General features: G+C 42.0%; 1 protein-coding gene across 6 annotated transcripts in view; it reads right to left on the bottom strand.

The window, feature by feature from the left end:
- The window catches only part of gbe1b (glucan (1,4-alpha-), branching enzyme 1b), a 529,949-nt gene that overhangs the window by 174,030 nt on the left and 335,546 nt on the right, over positions 1 to 20,373 (bottom strand). For all 6 annotated transcript variants that reach the window (XM_059650083.1, XM_059650082.1, XM_048540405.2 and 3 more), the window contains exons 9-10: positions 16,373 to 16,500; positions 7,431 to 7,529 (exon numbers count right to left, since the gene is read on the bottom strand). In XM_059650083.1, the coding sequence (XP_059506066.1) occupies positions 7,431 to 7,529; positions 16,373 to 16,500 (227 nt within the window). The remainder of the gene's footprint in view (positions 1 to 7,430; positions 7,530 to 16,372; positions 16,501 to 20,373) is intronic.

Below are 20,373 nucleotides of genomic sequence, written 5' to 3'. Positions count from 1 at the left end.
TCAGGAGCACAAAAGCTGACGTTTCGGGCCTAGGCCCTTCATCAGAGGGTGATGAAGGGTCTAGGCCCGAAACGTCAGCTTTTGTGCTCCTGAGATGCTGCTTGGCCTGCTGTGTTCATCCAGCTTCACACTTTATTATCTTGGATTCTGCAGCATCTGCAGTTCCCATTATCATTATGCCTGCTGTCCTGTTAGATTTGTGATAAACAAGAGAGGCAAAATTTATGGAGCTGGCAGTAAAGAAAGTGAGGCTGAGACCATAACCACATCAGCCAGGTCCTAGTGAATTGCTGAACAGGTTTGAAGGGCTGAATGGCCCACCCTGCTGCAAAACTTCACTCACCCTTTGAAAAAGCTATTCCACTTGTTTCAGTTATTTCCCATTCCCTTTTGTTTGAAGTTATTACTAAATCAGTGCATTCCAGATCATAACTTGCTGTGTACCTAACTAGCTCATCTTCCTCCCCCTCCAGGTAACAGTTCTTCTCGTAAATACTTTAAATCTATTCTTATTGTTAGTGGTCCCTCTGTGAGAGGAAACAGATTTTCTGATAGAATTTTGAAGAGCCTTACGAAGTCTTTGGCATGTGTATGGTGGATCAGGGTTTGGTTTCTTTATGAAGCCTGCAATAGTTGAATAGTCTATTGCCATCGACTGTCTAGACACGTACACGATATCTTGCCATTTAGAGAATGTATCTTAAGGCATCTGATTCATAGCCTTGCTTGTGACACACAAGAAGGAGGTAAAACACCTGGATAAATCAAGATGACAGAAACACTCTGCAAACACTTCCACGACATTTAATTGTTTGGGCAATCGAAATGACATTGAAAAGGAAAATTGTCCCAGGTAGGAACTATCAATGGAAAACACAAAATAACCTAACTACTGCTCATTCTGGATAGGCATTCTGTCCAAATTATTTACTACATTCCTAAATGGAAAAATCCTCATAACAAGATTGCAATATGTTTACAGATAGACTATAAATATTAATCTGTTATTAACACATTACAGTTAGACTGCACCTTACATATGCAGTAATGTCCTAAGGTGATTCACAGAGTTGTAACCACACCACTAAAAATAGGAATATGAGCAGGCTGTTTGGCCCCTTGAGCTGACTCTGCCATTCAGAAAGCTCATGAGTACTCTTTACTTTGCTCACATCCACTTTCCTGACCTTTCCCTGTTACCGTTGACAAAGTGCTGTGGAAAGCAAAATTACTACTACACTCACGTTACACATACTTATGGATAACTTAGTGAATTTCAAAGAAATGCAATCTCAAAATTCAAATGATGACTTTAATGACAGTTTGCAACACTTTTTCACTAATTGGAAGACAGCACAGGGAAATAGTTTACTTAAACACAAGAGCCATCTCATTATAAGAAGTCCATAAGAAATTGGAACAGAAGTAAACCATTCAGCCCCTCAAGCTTCCTTTGCAGTCCCCATTCGTCACATCCACTTTTCCACAATTCCCATAACACTTGACTGACCAACTGATCAAGAATCCATCTCAACCTTAAATATACACAGGCAGTCTGCCCTGTGACAAGATGTTTCAAAGACCCACAACCCTCCTCATCTCAGACTCAAACAGATGCCCCTTTCTTCTGAGACTACGTCCTCTGGTCTTAGCCTCTTCCATGAGGGGAAACATCTTCTGAGCACATATCCTGCAAAGCGCCTTAAGAATTCTATATGCTTCAATGAGATCATCTCTCATTCCTCTAAACTCCAGTGAGAGTCCCAACATGTTTGATCTTTACACATAAGACAATTCCTCCATACCAGGATCATCGGAGTGAACCTTCTCTGAACTGCCTCTAATGAAATGACATCTTTCCTCGGCATTAGTGAGGCAGCCAGTCAAAGGAAGAAACAATGGGATTGACAATGCTTTGCCAGGTGTCAGTTTTAATTAATGTGAAGTGACTGAGCAATGATGGAAATAAGGATGATAAGTGAAAGCGTGATATAGAGGGAGCGAATAAAGCAGACTACAAGAGATGGAAGAGGATGGAGGAGATAAAGATAGCAAGAGCAGCATAGAGACAAAGGGGTGGAGAAGGGTGTTGAGTAGGTACGAAGGAGCAGCCTTTTCAGTTGGAGAAGGGTCAGCAGCCAAAATACAAATCTAAGGTAATTAATAAGAGAACTGATGTGATGTGAGACAACAGTTTGTTTACACAGAAAAGGACAGGAAGAGATAATACTGCCCAGACTGTGGGGATAAGTGAGAAAAGGGTGATGGATTTGTTAACGTTCACTCTCATGACCCCTCTGAGACTACAGGCATCTTCACGGTGCCCTCTGCAACCCAGGGATCTAGTTCTGAGTTGTCTCCTCAGAAAGAGCTATCACTGAAATCAATGAGAGCTTCAGCTTTCTAGACTTTTAGAAATCAGTTCAAGAGTTACAACTTGTTCAACCAGATGGAACTAGGTTTTTAAAAACAGTGATCCAATTTTGTGCATTTGATGGATAATAGAAGGGCCTGAAAGATAATGTTATATTCATTGAGTGAAGATTTTTTTGTTGGAAAAAGAGTACTCAGAATATTTTAGCTTTTAAATTTGCTTCGTATGTACACTTGAATCTTTAGTTCTCTCAGTGCAAAAAGAAATTAATAGGGATTTTATTTTAATGCTTTCCATCAGCTGTTTGTTTGCATCTGAAAAGGCTTTAATGTGCTATGGCAGCTGGTGAAATCACTGCAGTTCCATGCTGGGAATCCCCAATAAAGAATGTTACAATCAGCTGAAACATCACTCGTGCTAATGCAGAAATCACTCAGTCCCTCTGTACGCCTTACTTTGAGGTTTGCAGCAAATGCTTTTGCTTCGCCCACTGACTGAAAATTCTGAGCTATCAGATATGAAGAGAAGTAAACAAATATTTGGAGTAAAATGTATAGGATTATGAGGGAATTAATGGAATGGCCCGAACTGGAAAGGTTTACCCTACAGTCTATTGTGTTTTACTTTCCCAACAAGGTGCTCAACGTTGATGAACTGCCCCGAACTTTTACCTGAACTTGCCAAGATACACAGTTGTAGCACTCAATGCGAGATGATACTGTTGGAGAATCTTTCAAGCATTGTGTGCACTTCGTAGAAACAGAGAAAATACATGAAGCAGGCCATTTTGCTCATCAAGCTCACTCCACCATTCAAGATGATCATCGCTAATTCTTGATCTCAAAGTCATTCGCCATTCTCTTGTTGCACTGATTGACATCTCTAGCTTCTAGAAATAAATATATTTCCTTTCTTAAATGTTGCTCAAGCAAAAACGTTTGTCCTAGTCTGCCAATCTGTCGACAGACATCTTAACTTTCAGTTCAATAACGTCCTTGTATTGAACGTAATGCTGCCTTGCATGCTCAAAACAAATACACTTACAGATTTGGCTTTTACAGCCTTGTGGTAGAGAATGCCACAGGTTCACACATTCTGAGTGAACAAATTACTCATTTCAGTCTACAATGGCCTACCACATATCCCACGACTGTACCATCTGGTTCGGAAACCCCTTCAGAATTTAATCTATGTCTTTAATTTTTTTTAAACTTCAACGAATACATCAGTCAAAGTTCTCTTCATGCAGGATTCCAGGAATCAATCTGGTGAAACTTTACTGCGCACCCTTTATGGCAAGTAAGGACACTAAAGCTGCAGACAATACTCCAGGCGTAATGACACCAAATCCCTGTATAATTGCAGTAGGACTTCCCTATTCATGTACTCAACTCTCTTGCACTGAAGACTAAAATACTGTTTACAACTTCAACTTAATTTCAACTGCAAAAATATGCAAACACTTTTGCATTGACTTGAGAAGCTCCTGCCCCTGAAGCAGATCAATTTGCTACAGAAATCCTTATCCATATTTTTATCTGATCTAGACTATTCAATGATCTATTGGTCAATCCCCAAGCTTTCACCCACTAAAAGCGTTCCACCATCTACAATCCGACCCCACCACCCAAGACATTTTTCCATCCCCACCCATGTCTGCTTTCCGGAGAGACCACTCTCTCCGTGACTCCCTTGTTCGCTCCACACTGCCCTCCAACCCCACCACACCCGGCACCTTCCCCTGCAACCGCAGGAAATGCTACACTTGCCCCCACACCTCCACCCTCACCCCTATCCCAGGCCCCAAGATGCCTTTCCATATTAAGCAGAGGTTCACCTGCACATCTGCCAATGTGGTATACTGCAACCATTGTACCCGGTGTGGCTTCCTCTACATTGGGGAAACCAAGCGGAGGTTTGGGGGCCGCTTTGCAGAACACCTCTGCTCGGTTCACAATAAACAACTGCACCTCCCAGTCGCAAACCATTTCCACTCCCCCTCCCATTCTTTAGATGACATGTCCATAATGGGCCTCCTGCAGTGCCACTAGGAAGCCACCCGAAGGTTGGAGGAACAGCAACTCATATTCCGCTTGGGAACCCTGCAGCCCAATGGTATCAATGTGGACTTCACTAGCTTCAAAATCTCCCCTTCCCCCACCGCATCCCAAAACCAGCCCAGTTCGTCCCCTCCCCCCACTGCACCACACAACCAGCCCAGTTCTTCCCCTCCACCCACTGCATCCCAAAACCAGTCCAGCCTGTCTCTGCCTCCCTAACCTGTTCTTCCTCTCACTCATCCCTTCCTCCCACCCCAAACCGCACCTCCATCTCCTACCTACTAACCTCATCCCACCTCCTTGACCTGTCCGTCTTCCCTGGACTGACCTATCCCCTCCCTACCTCCCCACCTATATTCTCCTGTCTACCTATCTTCTTTACTCTCCATCTTCGGTCCGCCTCCCCCTCTCTCCCTATTTATTCCAGAACCCTCACCCCATCCCCCTCTCTGATGAAGGGTCTAGGCCCGAACCGTCAGCTTTTGTGCTCCTGAGATGCTGCTTGGCCTGCTGTGTTCATCCAGCCCCACACTTTATTATCTTGGATTCTCCAGCATCTGCAGTTCCCATTATCTCTCTCCCTCACATTCAAAAAGCAGCTCCCTGTACCTTCACTTGCATTAATCACCCATCACCCTCTGTTCATTGATCCTGGTTTTTCAAGTCCCTCCACAGTTACTCCCATTCCTATTGTTACAAGAACAAAGAACAGTTTTAAGGACAGGTCACCGGACCCGAAACGTTAATGTTAACTGTTTTTTTTCCTTCACAGATGCTGCCAGACGTGCTGAGCTTTTCCAGCGACTTTGTTTTTGTTCCAGATTCACAGCATCCGCAGTGCTTTCGGTTTCTATTTACCAAGCCTATTGTTGCTTTCTCTTGCCAGCGTCATAACCCAGTGAAACGTCTGTGTTCTTCCGACTCTGTCTGCTGTACAAGTCTGATTTTCATTGCTTCACCATCCTAACTTTCTCCTACTTAAACCTAAAGCTCAAAAGTAAATCCCTGCCTATTTCTGTGCCTCTCTACCTGTTTTCCTATTTATATGCTCTTTAAAACCTACAATGACCCTCGGCTAATAGCATGACTGGATAAGTCGGATCCCAGAATGAAACCTGGTTTTAAAGATTTTTTTTGAAGTTAGTTATGCTTTTATAGCTTAGCTTAGTTGGTGTGACAAGATAGTTCAGTGGTTAGCACTGCTACCTCACAGTGCCAGAGGCCTGAGTTCAATGCCACGCTTGGGTGACTGCGTGGAGTGTGCACATTCTCCTTGTGTCTGCGTGGTTTCCTCCCATAGTCCAAAGATGTGCAGGTTAGGTAGATTGACCACGCTAAATTACCCAAAGTCTCCACGGGTGTGCAGGTTAGGTGAGTTAGCCACGGGAAATGCAGGGTTACAGGGATGCAGGTCGAGGGTGGGGTGCAGGTTTGCTCTTCGGTGGGTCGGTATGGACTTGATGAGTTGAATGGCCTGCTTCCACACTGTAGGGGTTCTGTGTTTCTGCGGTGATTATCACTTAAACAAATTCCCAAGAGGAGGCAATTATTTTTTAACAACAGAAATCTATTAGACAAAAAAATTAAAATGCAAGCTAAATATACAAGATGATTAGCAAGATTTCAAAGTTTCAACCGTTCTCCCCAATAACATAATCGAGTCTGGAAATTTTCTTCCCTAATACAATTCTTTAAGTTGCTACTTACCTGATGCATTACATTTGCTCTGCCATGGATTATACAGAAAATTCAATGAGTCCTTTCCAAGTCTGTAGATATGAACTTTTCACAATCTGACAGTCTGCACTTTGTCAGTTATACTTAAGGATCACAGTGAGGATACCTTCCACTATGTAATATGGGGCCATTACCATGTTGAATGGAACACGTTTTGAACAGATCTAACAATTCAAGACTGAACATTCACAAGATGCTAATGGCTATTATTAGTAGCAGGATCATACTCAACAAAGAATCAGAATTGAGACAATCTGCAACCTCATGTTCTGATATATCCCCCATTCTAGCAAAACCACCAAGCTGGGAGATCAACCCTGGTTCAATGGTGAGTGTAGGTGGGTATGTCAGAAGCAGCACCAGGCGTTCTTAAAAATGAAGTATTAACCTGAAGTGGAAACACGTGACGCGTGTCAAACAGTATAAGCAGTGAGTGATGGACAGAGGTAAGCAAATGCACAATCAACAGATGAGATCTAAGCTCTGCAGTCGCAAATATTGGTGGATAATTAAATAACTCACCAGAGGAGGGAGCTCCATAAATAGCACATCCTCAATGCTGAGAGATTTCAGTACATCAATGCAAAAGATAAGGCTGAAACATTTGCAGCAAACTTCAGCCAGGAGTGCCGAGCAGACAATCCATCTTGGCTCCCTTTAGTGGTCCCCAGCTTTACAGATGCCAATCTTCAGCCAATTTAATTCATGTCACATGATATCAAGAAACAGCTGGATGCAGTGGATACTGCAAAGGCTTTGGGACCTGACAACATTCCGGCAATAGTACTAAAGACTTGTGCTCCAGAACTTGCCACTCCCTTAGTAGAGCTGTTTCAGTACAGCTACAATACTTGCATGGAAATGATACAGGTGACGATTCAAAACACTGTATAATCAGTCCAACATCATGTCTTTTCTCGAGAGGACTGTTAATAATCCCTTTGCAACTATTCATCCTTCTCCTTTAATTTCATGTTTAACTATTGAATGTGTTTCCGATGCCTTTGCAGGCATCACATTGCAGTTTTCAACATTGTGCTGCATAATAGAAATTGCACTCTTAATTAATAGATTTTACTGCGGTGCAACTAATGGGCAATTAATGTGCAAATTCACAAGTTCTTAAAAACAAAGGGAAAGCTGAGCAAAAAGCAAGCGGGAGTGCAACATCAATTGATCAGCACATTCTGAACATTTCCAACTCTTAATTTTTTCATGCCTAAATCTGCAGCTCCTTTGTACATTAACTTGGGGCTCACCTGGATCCACTTGTCAGGAACAGCCATTGCCAAACGGAAATCAAAGCCACCACCTCCTTCAATTTCAGGCCGACACAATGTGGGCATTCCCGACACATCCTAAAAACACACATTTCGAATTAGTACACGGGCACAGATTCTGATCTGTTATGCTTCTCCACAGTCCACTTTGCAATGGAAACAACATAGCACAGCAGCCAATTTGTACACAGCAAGACCCAAAAAACATCGATTAGTTAAGAGCATAAATTAAAAATACTGCAAATGGTGTAAATCCAAAATTAAAAAATAACATAAAAACAGAAAAAAAATCAGAGATTCTTAGAGAGAAAGAGACTTAGTGTTTCAGATCAAATAACTTATTATCACAACCTATTTATTTTATAAGGTAAATCACAATCAAATTCTTTTGCTAGTCAAGTGTCAAATGTTAGCCACATTATTGGGAATGGTAGCATAGTGATAACGTTCTAAACCAGTAATCTAGAACAATGTTTTGGGGACAAAGGTTCAAATCCACAATAGCAACTAGGAAATTTAAATTCAATAACAATTTAGAAGTTAAAAACTTGTGTCAGCAATGATGACCATAAACAATGATTCCACACTTTATTTGAGCTTTATATTAAACGACATCTGGAAGAAGCATTGGCAATAGCAAGCATACAGAAGGTATTCTGGATAATCAAATCCTTGGGGGCATATCTGCCAGGAAGAGCTTGGTTACTATCAAGCATTTACTCCAGAGCACTTTTGGGAATGTCATATTTTGGATAAGATGGTAAATGGACATTCCAACATCCCTTGCAGATGGATGATAAAATCCCATTATTGCAATATTTGAAAAGATTTCGGGGAAGAATTGTGATCACTGCTATCTTTGGGACATGAGTGCACAAATGATTGTAATAGTGATCATACTTCAAGAAATATTTAACTGTCTAAAAATCACTCTGAGATGTCCTGAGACCATGAAAGCGCTGCATAAGTGCAAGTCTCTTTTTCTTTTGTCTGCCTCTTCGGAATATACTGCAATTTTCAGCTCAGATTCATGGGCTCAGCAGAGGGTAGCACTTAATTCTGGGATGTTCCTGGCTTGCAGGGTTTATTAACAAGACATGCATCTGATTAGACCAACTGAGTTTCTGGGTTCTTCAATAAATGGGTCAGTCCTCAGGATTTGAAACTGTGGGCAACAGGGGGCAGTATTGCACAATCTGTACAACCTCAGTACCAGGACGAAGCTTTATAGCAACAATATTGAATCAACTATCACTCAGCTGTGGTACAGGTAAGCAAGCTCTTATTCCTTCTGCATCGGCTTCATCTTTTTTTTGTTATATTACCCACGAAAATTATTCGCTTGAGTATTAGTGGCGGCTGTTGTCACTTAATTGGCATCAGATGAAAAGCTACTCTCACTCACTGTATGAAGAGTCTGCTGAGTCCTGAACATCAGGATGATTAAATAAGTGCAGCATCAGAGAGGAATTTTGACACAGAAGGACAGTGACAGAAGGACACTGGACTCCTTCGGGATATCTTCTCATCAGGTCCTGAGGCGACATTATGGAGCTGATGATTATAGTGTTTTTGTGCATTACCAGAATTACCTACATAATTGAAAACAGAGCTGTACTATTCACAATTGAACCAATGCTTCCAGAGGAATGATACTGTGCTCATTCAGAACATTAACCAATTGCATTGCCATTTTACTGATCATTAAACAAAACCTTCACTGGTCTAACACAGCATCACAGCAATGCTGACGGGACTGCGATATCATGCAGCTCTCAACATTATTGAGTAAATGTACCCTGTCAGGCTGAAAAGGACCAGATGTTTTTATGGAGGTGTCTCATAATGCCTTCCTCTCCTTAAGGCACAGGTTTTTGGCTGGAGCAACGGTCTGCAGCTAGCAGGGCAAAACTAAAAGTAGAAGGCAGCCATTCAACCATCCAAACCTGCTCCAACGCAAATCAATCAGATCTTGACTTCCCTCCATTTCAACAACAATCAATAGCTGTAACTCCCTGTCCCTCCATACAGCATGCAAACTTAACAGCGCCAGGCAAGAAGGATGGAGGTTGTGAAAAAGAGGCAAAACTAGAAGCTCTGCATTTGAATGCAACAATATCTGTAACACCGCAGATGAATCAATAGCTCAAACTGAAACAAATATGCACAATTTGATTGCCATTAGAGGCATAATTGCAAGATGACAAAGACTGGTTTCTAGCTTTTCAATGGTACATACTTTATAGTTTCTGCCAACCAAACTATAAGATAGTCATGGAAAACAATGGGGGCTTGTGACAAATAATTGATGCTAATGAGAAGTGATCTTAATCTACAAACAGATTGGGCAAATCAGATCAGCAAATGTAGTCTGTAAAAGGAGGATAGAGTGCATTCTTGAGGCTTTATTAGAGCCAAAAACAGAGCAAACTATTTCAGCCATGGTGATACGGAGCAGGACAGGATTAATGGTAAATTCACAGAAAAGGTTGCTCTAGGTTGCTGTGTTCATAAGATGACCAAATTTCAAATTCAATTTGAGGAAGAAAATTGGCTATCCTTTGGGATAACATAATGTGGAGCTGGAGGAGCACAGCAGGCCAGGCAGCATCAGAGGAGCAGGAAAATTAACGTTTCGGGTCGGGGCTCTTCTTAAGAAAATCTGAAGAAGGGTCCCAACCCAAAACGTCAATTTTCCTGCTCCTCTGATGCTGCCTGGCCTGCTGTGCTCCTCCAGCTCCTCACTGTTATCTCGGACTCCAGCATCAGCAGGTCTTACTATGTCTGTCCTTTGGGATAGTGTATTTCCTGAATTAATAGGGTTTTTATACTTCAAGCAGGGCAGTTATGAGGACTATGCTGAATAAACTGAATGAGGTAGTTAGGCAAAGAAATGTCAGTAGGGCTGCAGTGGCAGACATTAAGACATTTATTTCCTAACATTCAGCAAAGATGCATTCCAGTGAAAAAGGGGAAGGACAAACCATCAGTCTCTATCTAAGGAAGTATCAAATTGAAAGAAAACCAGACAATTCCAGGGATTAGTAGCAGGTAGGGAGATTGGATAGAACAAATAAGGCCTATGGCTACAAAACAGCTGAGGAAGGAACTCGTGTACACGAGCAAGCTAATTGCAAATGAACAATACAGACCATAAGAGTTTCTACAGGTACTTACAAAGGATAAAGTACAGTGAGCTCTGGTTCTCTAGAGTGTATGTTTAAAGAATTAGTAATAGAAAATAAGAAACAGTCAAAAAATTGAACAGATATTTTGTATTTCTTCACTTTGTAGAGGATACAAATAATACCAAAGAAATAAACTGTTAATTAAATGATTAAAGAAAGGGAGGAGCCTTAAGTAATTACAATCACTTAAGGGAAAGGATGTTTAGAAAATTAATGGAAATAGAAGTCTTCCCACAGATCTGAAGGACTTCATTCAAGAGTCCTGAAAGAAGCGGTTGCTGAGACAGTAAAAGGACTATATTTTACATTTTTAAAAAATTCCCCAAGCTATGGAAGTATGCCATCAGACTGGAAAATGGCGTATGTAACTTTTCTATTCAAGAAAGTTGGGAAGGCAGAAAGCCGGAAACTACAGGCCAAATGTTTTAATATCTGTCACAGGCGAATTGCTGGTATTCGTTATAAAGATGGCTACAGCTGAGCATTCAGAAACCTCAGTGCAATCAGGCAGTGTTAACACGGGTTTGTGAAAGGGAGATAGTGCTTGACAAATTTATTAGAGTTATTTGAGGAGCAATGCAGACTACGCAGAACCACATAGTTATAAGGTATTTGATAAGCAGACAGAGTGATCAAATGACTCAATCCTGCTTTTATCTCCCATGGTCCTAGTCATGAAGCCTTTGAAAACTTGATCACGACCAGGCTCAGCCTTGCAAGTTCTCCAGCAACAATTAGAGTACTGACAGGGTGCTGCACATTCAGTGGCTCCCTCATTCCATATGAGATATTAAACCAAGGGCCTGCCTGCTCTTGGAGATATACATCTCATATGCACTACCTAAAAGAGGAGCAGCAAAGTGCTCACTGGTAACCAGATTAATATTTGTCATCCTAATTAACATTGCAAGAATGGAATATGTGGTCACTATCACTTTGCAGTTGATGTGACTTTGCCACACTCAAACTGTTTGCCAGAAGAGGCAGCACAGGGAGAAACAACATGACACAGCAAGTTGTTAAGACCTGTGTTGCATGAACAAAAGGGTGGTGGGTGCAGAGTCAATGACAACTTTCAGGAGAGGGGACTTAATGTTCACATGAAAAGCAAAATTTGCAGGGTTAAAAGCAAACAGTAAGCTAGTTGGATAAACTGGATCTCTGTTTGAAAGAACAAGCACAGACACAATGAGCTGAGTTGCCTCCTCCAATTCTGTTAACTCCCTGATCCAATGATTCCTGGAGAAACTGCTGTGAACAATGGAAGGGGGATGGTGGTGCTTACACTGTTCCTTGATAGTGCCAGGAGGGCTGTTGCATGATAGCAATAAGTACAACTTGGCCATAATTACTAGGACTTACCAACCATCTTCACGTTGTCATCGCAGGCAACTATAAACATGGCAGGAGACTATTACCGGAACCTGACTCGCATACTCATTTTGTTCTTCTGTACCAAATTACTAACTGATTTGGCTCCACTTCTTGTCAGCAATGAAGCATCAACTTTTAACACGATATTAATTCAAGAAAGCCACTGTCCCAAAGGACAGCCACTTTTGCAATTAGTCACAACACACCCTGCAGCCCTGGCTATATATCATGACAACACAGAACGAATCAAACATCTGGAACAGCATTATTATTGAAGACATTAACCCACAACAACTGAAACATGGAAGTTCTACACATTGATTAAAAGCATCTCCATCACTTCCATTCTCTTTTCATCCACTCCCTTTTACTATACATTTTAATCTTATTTCTGCTTAAAACCTTTGTTCTCAGTATCAATTTAAGAAGCAAAAATAGCTTAACTTGTCAAAACTGGCTTGTCAAAGATAAGCTTCAAAAGTCTTTATTAGCCAGTCAAACAGCAAAGACTCAATGACATCAGGTCAGAAAAAAATACCCTTGTTAATCGAGGATTATGAAACACACAGTTCTGAAGAAGGGTCACTGAACTTGAAACATTAACCCTGTTTTCTCTCCACAGATGTTGCCAGATCTGCTCAGTCTTTACAGCTATTTCTGTTTCTGTGTCTTTCAGAGCTTCAGTGTCCATAGTTCTTTGCTTTATTTTAATCTAGGATTATGCAATGCCTGAAGCCAGAAAATATGCAACAACGGTTGCCAGCAATGCACAAATTGTTAATTTTTCACCCTTTTTGAACTGCAAATAAATGCAACACCTCTCTGTAAAAGCTCAGAATGATCTCTCCAGCATTACAAAATTGATTTAGGCCTTTACAGACAATGGGTGTTAATGATTATGTTTGGATATAACCCACATGAGGAAGAGATTGTGTTTTATAACACAAAAGGCAGCATTACCGACATGGATCAACCCTGTCTTTTAAGGATGGTATCACACCTGAAACAGACACATTAATTAGGAAAATGAAAACTGTTGATACGACCTAATTCTCAGCACTGATACATGAAGTCTGTCTTGGTACTACTCACATGACAGTGAGCATTTTCATGGTAAAGTCCATGTTAAAATGTCCACCTTCAAGATAGGCACAGCCTCATAGAATACTTGAGCACAACAGCTGATCTTTCTGCTTACTGTGCCTGCGCCTCTTTTTTGAAAAAAGCCCCTTTGCACTTCCCCATAACCTTCAAAGTATTTCCCCTTCCAAGTATTTACCTTTTGTTCTGACTGGAAGTTACTACTGATCTACTTCCACCATCCTCGCAGGCATTGCAGATCACAACAACTCACTGCATCGAAAAGAGACTTTTTTATACACTAATGGGATCAGAATCTCGGTAAGCATGAACTGCCCATAAAAAAACAGAAATTGCTGGAAAATGTCAGCAGGTCTGGCAGCATCTGTGAAAAGAAAGCTGAGTTAACGTTTTCAATCCAGTTATCCTTCTTCAGAACAAGAACTGGACTTGAAATGTTAACTCTGCTTTCTCTCTCGCCACAGATGCTGCCAGAACTGCCGAGTTTTTCCAGCAATTTCTGATTTACTTTGATTTCTAGTTTCCGCAGTTCTTTTGTTTCTTTTTCTCATGAACTGCCTGTCCTTGATTGCTGTTGAGAAAGCAGAGGTGAGCTGCCTTCTTGAACTGCTGTAATAGTGGGAGTTCCAGGACTTTGACCCAATGACAGTGAAGAATGGCAACACAGTTTCAAGACAAGTTTATGTGCAACTTAGAGAAGACCTTGCCAATTTTCTTACATTTTGCTGGCCGTTTAATGTCATTTCCACCAGCAGAAAGAGTTTCTCCTCACTTATTCTATCAAATCCAAAGAGAACAACCCAGCTTCTCCAGACTCTCTACATCAGTTTCACAGTTTCATTGGCAGACAAGAGAGTACGGGATGAAGCTATGCATGAGAACTGAGCTGTCAGGACAATATTCGTGCATGATTCACAGCAAGTGACAAAAATATTATGGTCACCAAATGCACTGAGTAAGTGAGGGTACATCATTCACACAGAGAATATATAAACTGCTGAGCAACATGGAGGGTAGCTAAATGGAAATTAAACAAATACACGACAGAAGTAAAGATCTCACCACTACATTTAAATAGAAGATTTTGGGCAGGGGAGCAATTTCAGCGAACATTGATCACTTCCAACCCAGACTGCAATCAGTCAGGTGGATTTAAACAAAAACTGAAAGAATTGCAGATGCTGTAAATCAGGAACAAAAACAAAGTTGCTGGAAAAGCCCAGTTCTGAGGAAGAGTCACCAGACTCGAAACGTTAACTCTGTTTTTGCCTTCACAGACGCTGCCAGACCTGGTTTTCCAGCAACTTTGTTTTTGTTGTGGGTGGATCTAAACAGTCTGGCAGCAATATATAAAATGGACATGAGCACCACACAAAATGGTCTGTTCCTAAAGTGGCAAATAAATTCTCAGAAACCGCAAGAACAGCTATTTTGAGTTTTGAAGTAAGCACAGTGAATAGAGAAGTTATGCTTCAGTTATACAAGGTCCTGATGAGACCTGGAGTACTGTGCACAGCACTGGTCAGAATATTTAAGGGAGAATGTCAATGCATTTGAAGCAGATTAGATAAGGTTTACTGGAATAACAAGTGAAATAAGTGGGTTCTCTTATGAGGAAATGTTGGACAGACTCAGCTCATATCCACTGGAATTTCAAAAAGAGTTAGAGGCAACTTGTTTGAAACATTCGAGATCCTAAGAGAGTTTGGTGGGGTGGACGTGAAACTGAACTCAAGGTCACTGATTAAAAATTTTTTTCAAATTTGCTCATGGGATGCTAGCGCCATTGGCTCGGCCAACATTTCTGATCCCTATTCAACAATATCGCTGTGGGTCTGGACGTAAACATAGACCAGAGCAGATAAGACCAGACTTCCTTCCCTGATAAGCATTAGTGAACTGGATAGGTTTTATGTTTACAAACATTAAAAGTGGTTCCACGATCATCATTAGGCCAGCTTTTTATTCCAGATTTTTTAGTGAATTCAATTTTCACCTGCTGCGATGGTAGTATTCAAGCACATTTCTCCAAAAAATGTTGGATCCAGAGAGTTGTGAGCGCATGGAATAGTTTGCCAGACGTAGTCGTGGAAGCGGAGTCATTAGTGACATTTAAGCGACTGCTGGATATGCACATGGACAGCAGTGAATTGAGGGGAATGTAGGTTAGGTTATTTTATTTTTGGCTTAGGATTATTCCACAGCACAACATCGTGGGCCGAAGGGCCTGTACTGTGCTGTACTTTTCTATGTTCTATGTTCTAAAATTAGCATGGGGTTTGTATTGCTAGTACAGTGGCATTAGCACACACCACTACTGACAGTGATAAGGAGAAATTTTTCTCACTGAGGGTGATGAGTTTTTGGAACTTCCTTTCCTGAAAGGTAATGGAAGCTGAGCCTTTGCATATTTGTGAGGCAGAGGTAGAGAATACAGATAAACAAGGGGATGAAAAATTATGAAGGGCAGGCAGGAATATGGAGTTATCACGTAAGTCATGGTCTTATTAAGCGGTGGAGAAGGCTTGAGGAGCCAAACAGCCTACTTTTTTTTATTCATAGGGGAATGACTGATGTAGAAGGAAAGATTTGGAAGTTGGAGTGAGGGGATTGATAGTGGATCAAGAGCCTTCTTGGAATACAGCAAAGGGAACTTTACTCTGTATCTAACCCCGTGCTGTCCCTGTCCCCTGGGAGTGTTTGATGCAGGACAGTGTCACAGGTCGGCGCAACATTGAGGGCACGAAGGGCCTGTTCTGCGCTGTATTGTTCTATGTTCTATGAGCTTTACTCTGTATCTAACCCTGTACTGTCACAGTCCTGGGAGTGTTTCATGGGGGACAGTGTAGAGAGAGCTTTACTCCGGATCCAGCACCATGCTGTCCCTGTCCTGGGACTGTTTGATGGGGATAGCGTAAAGAAAGCTTTACTGAATATCTAACCCTGTGTTGTCCCTGTCCTGGGAATGCTTAATGGAGATAACGTTGAGTGAGCTTTGCTCTGTATCTAACATTTTGTCATGCCTGCTCTGACAGTGCGTGATGTCAGCATTAGAAGAAAACATTAATCTGTTTGTAACAAATTCTACACCTCACCCAGTTTGGCTGCTAGAAATATACATGTGTTCCTTTAGCCCAGATGAATGTTTCACTTCCTAAAGAAAACCAACATGGCATGAAAAATAGGAAATATCTCAAATCAATATGTGCTTAACTCTATGACAAATAATAAAATCTACCAAACAGGCTGATTCATTACCTCTGCTATGGTGATGAAGTCTGGATAGAAGCTATGAAGAATGTGGTTTGACAGCATGAGATACACTAAGGCATCCTCATCAACGTGCAGCCCAAAATATTCATTGTAATTCCCAGTAAAAGCTGTACCTGTAGAAAGAATGTTGAGATCATTTTTTTTTAAAACATGGGATATTCAACAAAATACTCCAATATTACATTGCTACATTGTACTTATTGCACAGAAACAGTACACAAGATTCAAAGAGCACAATCCATGTCAGTACAAAAGCAATATGTTGCAGATCCAAACTAAAAACAGAAAATGATGGAAGCACTCAGGCAACATCTACGGATAGAAACAGAATTACCATATCACGCTGGTGACCCTTCATCAGATCTCTGACCCGCTGGTTATTTTCAGTATTGTCTGTTCTGAAAGCTATGCTCTGTATCCAAAACATAAATTCCACTATACCTTTCAACTGGGTTTTTGTGGAAAGGTCTGATTTAGTCAAAGAAAGTTTCAGGTCCCGTTTTCAGTCTGTGCTGCAGTTGTTGACTTCAGTCAAATAACAACTGAGAATCCAGCCTCAAGCTTGGCTCAATTGGCAAATACATTGCTGGGAGTTAGAAGTTGGATATCCCACTCCAGAAGTGTATTTTACAGTCCAAGGCTTCAGCACAATAAGCAATGCTTAAGGTGATGGTAAGATTTGTCAACGTAGATAGAGGGAGCTACTTCCACTATTTGGAGAGTCCAGAACAAAGGGAGATAATCTTAAAAACAGACCCTGACCGTACAAGACTGAAATCTGGCAGCAACTCTCCCAGATGAAGAATCTGGGGTAATGAAATGTGAGGCTGGATGAACACAGCAGGCCCAGCATCATCTCAGGAGCACAAAAGCTGATGTTTCGGGCCTAGACCCTTCATCAGAGAGGGGGATGGGGGGAGGGTTCTGGAATAAATAGGGAGAGAGGGGGAGGCGGACCGAAGATGGAGAGAAAAGAAGATAGGTGGAGAGAGTATAGGTGGGGAGGTGGGGAGGGGATAGGTCAGTCCAGGGAAGACAGACAGGTCAAGGAGGTGGGATGAGGTTAGTAAGTAGGAGATGGAGGTGCGGCTTGGGGTGGGAGGAAGGGATGGGTGAGAGGAAGAACAGGTTAGGGAGGCAGAGACAGGTTGGGCTGGTTTTGGGATGAAGTCCACATTGCAGCGTATCAATGTGGACTTCACCAGCTTCAAAATCTCCCCTTCCCCCACCGCATCCCAAAACCAGCCCAGTTCGTCCCCTCCCTGCACTGCACCACAAAACCAGCCCAGCTCTTCCCCTCCACCCACTGCATCCCAAAACCAGTCCAACCTGTCTCTGCCTCCCTAACCTGTTCTTCCTCTCACCCATCCCTTCCTCCCACCCAAGCTGCACCTCCATCTCCTACCTACTAACCTCATCCCACCTCCTTGACCTGTCCGTCTTCCCTGGACTGACCTATCCCCTCCCTACCTCCCCACCTATACTCTCCTCTCCACCTATCTTCTTTTCTCTCCATCTTCGGTCCGCCTCCCCCTCTCTCCCTATTTATTCCAGAGCCCTCACCCCATCCCCCTCTCTGATGAAGGGTCTAGGACCGAAACGTCAGCTTTTGTGCTCCTGAGATGCTGCTGAGCCTGCTGTGTTCATCCAGCCTCACATTTCATTATCTTGGATTCTCCAGCATCTGCAGTTCCCATTATCACTGAAGAATCTGGGGATCTGGTTGTGTATCATAGGGAAATAGAGCACTTCAAGAGCAAGATTCACAGACCAGTCTTAGGTCCTCTGTTGTTTGTAGTATATATAAATGATCTGGAGGAAAATGGGAGTTGTCTGTTAGCAAGTTTGCTGATAATATGAAGATTGGTGGAGTTGTTGATAGTGCCAACGATTGCAAAAGGATACAACAGACTGTAGATAGCTTGGAGACCTGGGCACAGAAATGGCAGATAGAGTTTAATCTGGATAAACGCGAGGGATGCATTCTGGAGAATCAAATTTAGGTGTCAATTATACTGTTAACAGCAGAACCCTTAGGAACATGAACATTCAGATGGATCTGGGCATGCAGGTCCACAGTTCCCTAAAAGTGGCAACACAGATGGCCAAAGTGATTAAGATGGCACATGGCATGCTTGCCTTCACTGGTCAGGGAATGGACTACAAAAGTTGCAGCTATATAAAACCTTTATTAGGTTGCATTTGGAGTATTGTGTACAGTTTTGGTTGCCACATTACAGGAGGATGTGGAAGCTTTGGAGAGAGTACAGAGAAGGTTCACCAGGATGTTGCCCAGTCTCAAGGGCACTGGTCATGAGGAAAGGTTAAAAATACTGGGATTGTTTTCACTGGAAAGATGGAAGTTGAGAAGAGACCTGATAGAGCTCTACAAAGTTATGAGAGGCATAGATAGGGTGAATAGTAAGAGGCTTCCGCCCAGGGTTCAAGGTGAGACGGCAAAAGTTTAAGGGGAATGTGTGAGGAAAGATTTTCTCCACAGGGAGTGGTAGGAGCCTGGAATACACTGCCAGAGGTGGTGGTGGAAGCAGGCACATTGGCAACGTTTAAGAGGCATCTGAACGGTTACATGAGTAGGGAGGGAAATAGAGGGATATGGATTAAATAAGGGCACAAGGTTTACTTTTTAGATTAGTCAGTGCATGATGATCAACACAGGCTTGGAGGGCGAACGGCCAGTTACTGTGCCATACTTCTCTTTTATCCTTTTGAGCTGGAGGGAGCATAGCAGAGACTTACAGGTTGGTAAGAGGGAGGAGAGACGTGAACTTTGTTAAAAAGCTAGAGAAAATGGTACTATCCTGCTTAAAGCAGAGTAGGTAATGGCTTTGGTGATGTAAATTTGGAAAAACTAGGAAGATCAGTAACCAAAAGACACAAACGTAGGATAAATGAGAAACATCCAAGGCAGGGAGTGGAGAATGATTTTAAAAAGTAGATAGTTTTGATCTGAACTTTAATGTTTGAAGGGTTAGTTTCAATAGGAACTTTCAAAAGGAACTTGAATCATTGAAGGAAGAGGAAATTATTTATAGGACTACAAGGAATGCGCTGAAAGCAATTCATTGGATAGTTCCTTGGGGAAGCAGGACAGACAAGATGGGTCAAATGGGCTTCCTTTAATCGTTTCGATTTAATACAAATGGTAACAAAGAGTATGAAGCAGACATGTAAATGCAGTTGGGATACAGACAAGCACCTAATATACCTGAGTCACAGAACAAATGGAAGCACTGAAATGCTCCAGTCCCTATGTACTGAGGGTCTGCTATATTTACAGAAACTATGTTTTCCAAACAAGAGGAAAAACTTTGGTGATTCAACAATTCAAAGGGCTGAGAAGTTCCTTGGTGTTCTTGGCGATATTGGATTGGCAATGCTGGGTAAGAGGTTAATATCAACATGTAGAGAATCTCCAGAGAAAAGCGAGCAGGCAAGATACTGAACAGTCACAGTATTACCACAGCAGACTCAGACTGGTTGGTCAGGGGTTAATTGACAGTGGCTCTGTACTTCCAGAGTTTAGATGGGAGTGAAATGATCTTTTTCTTTATTTATTCACAGGATAATTGGGCATTGGTGGCTAGCCCAGAAATTACTGCACGTTCAGACAGCAGTTTAGAGCCAGTCACATTGCTGTGGGTCTGGAATCACATATGGACCTGAACAGGTAAGGATGATAGTTTCCACCTTTAAAGGATATTAGCATACCTGATTGCTTTTCAAACAATCGACAATGGATTCATGGTCATCATTAGGCTCTTAATTCTAGATTTTTACTGAATTCAAACTCCACCATCTGCTGTGATAACAAGGTGTAGAGCTGGATGAACACAGCAGGCCAAGCAGCATCAGAACAGCAGGAAGGCTAACGTTTCAAGCCTAGACCCTTCTTGGCCTGCTGTGTTCATCCAGCTCTACACCTTGTTATCTCAGATTCTCCAGCATCTGCAGTTCCTGCTGTCTCC

Source organism: Stegostoma tigrinum, chromosome 12, assembly GCF_030684315.1.
Source record: "Stegostoma tigrinum isolate sSteTig4 chromosome 12, sSteTig4.hap1, whole genome shotgun sequence".
NCBI classification, from domain to species: domain Eukaryota; kingdom Metazoa; phylum Chordata; class Chondrichthyes; order Orectolobiformes; family Stegostomatidae; genus Stegostoma; species Stegostoma tigrinum.
The sequence above is the reverse complement of the archived record's forward strand: the minus strand, read 5'-3'. Positions and strand labels throughout refer to the sequence as shown.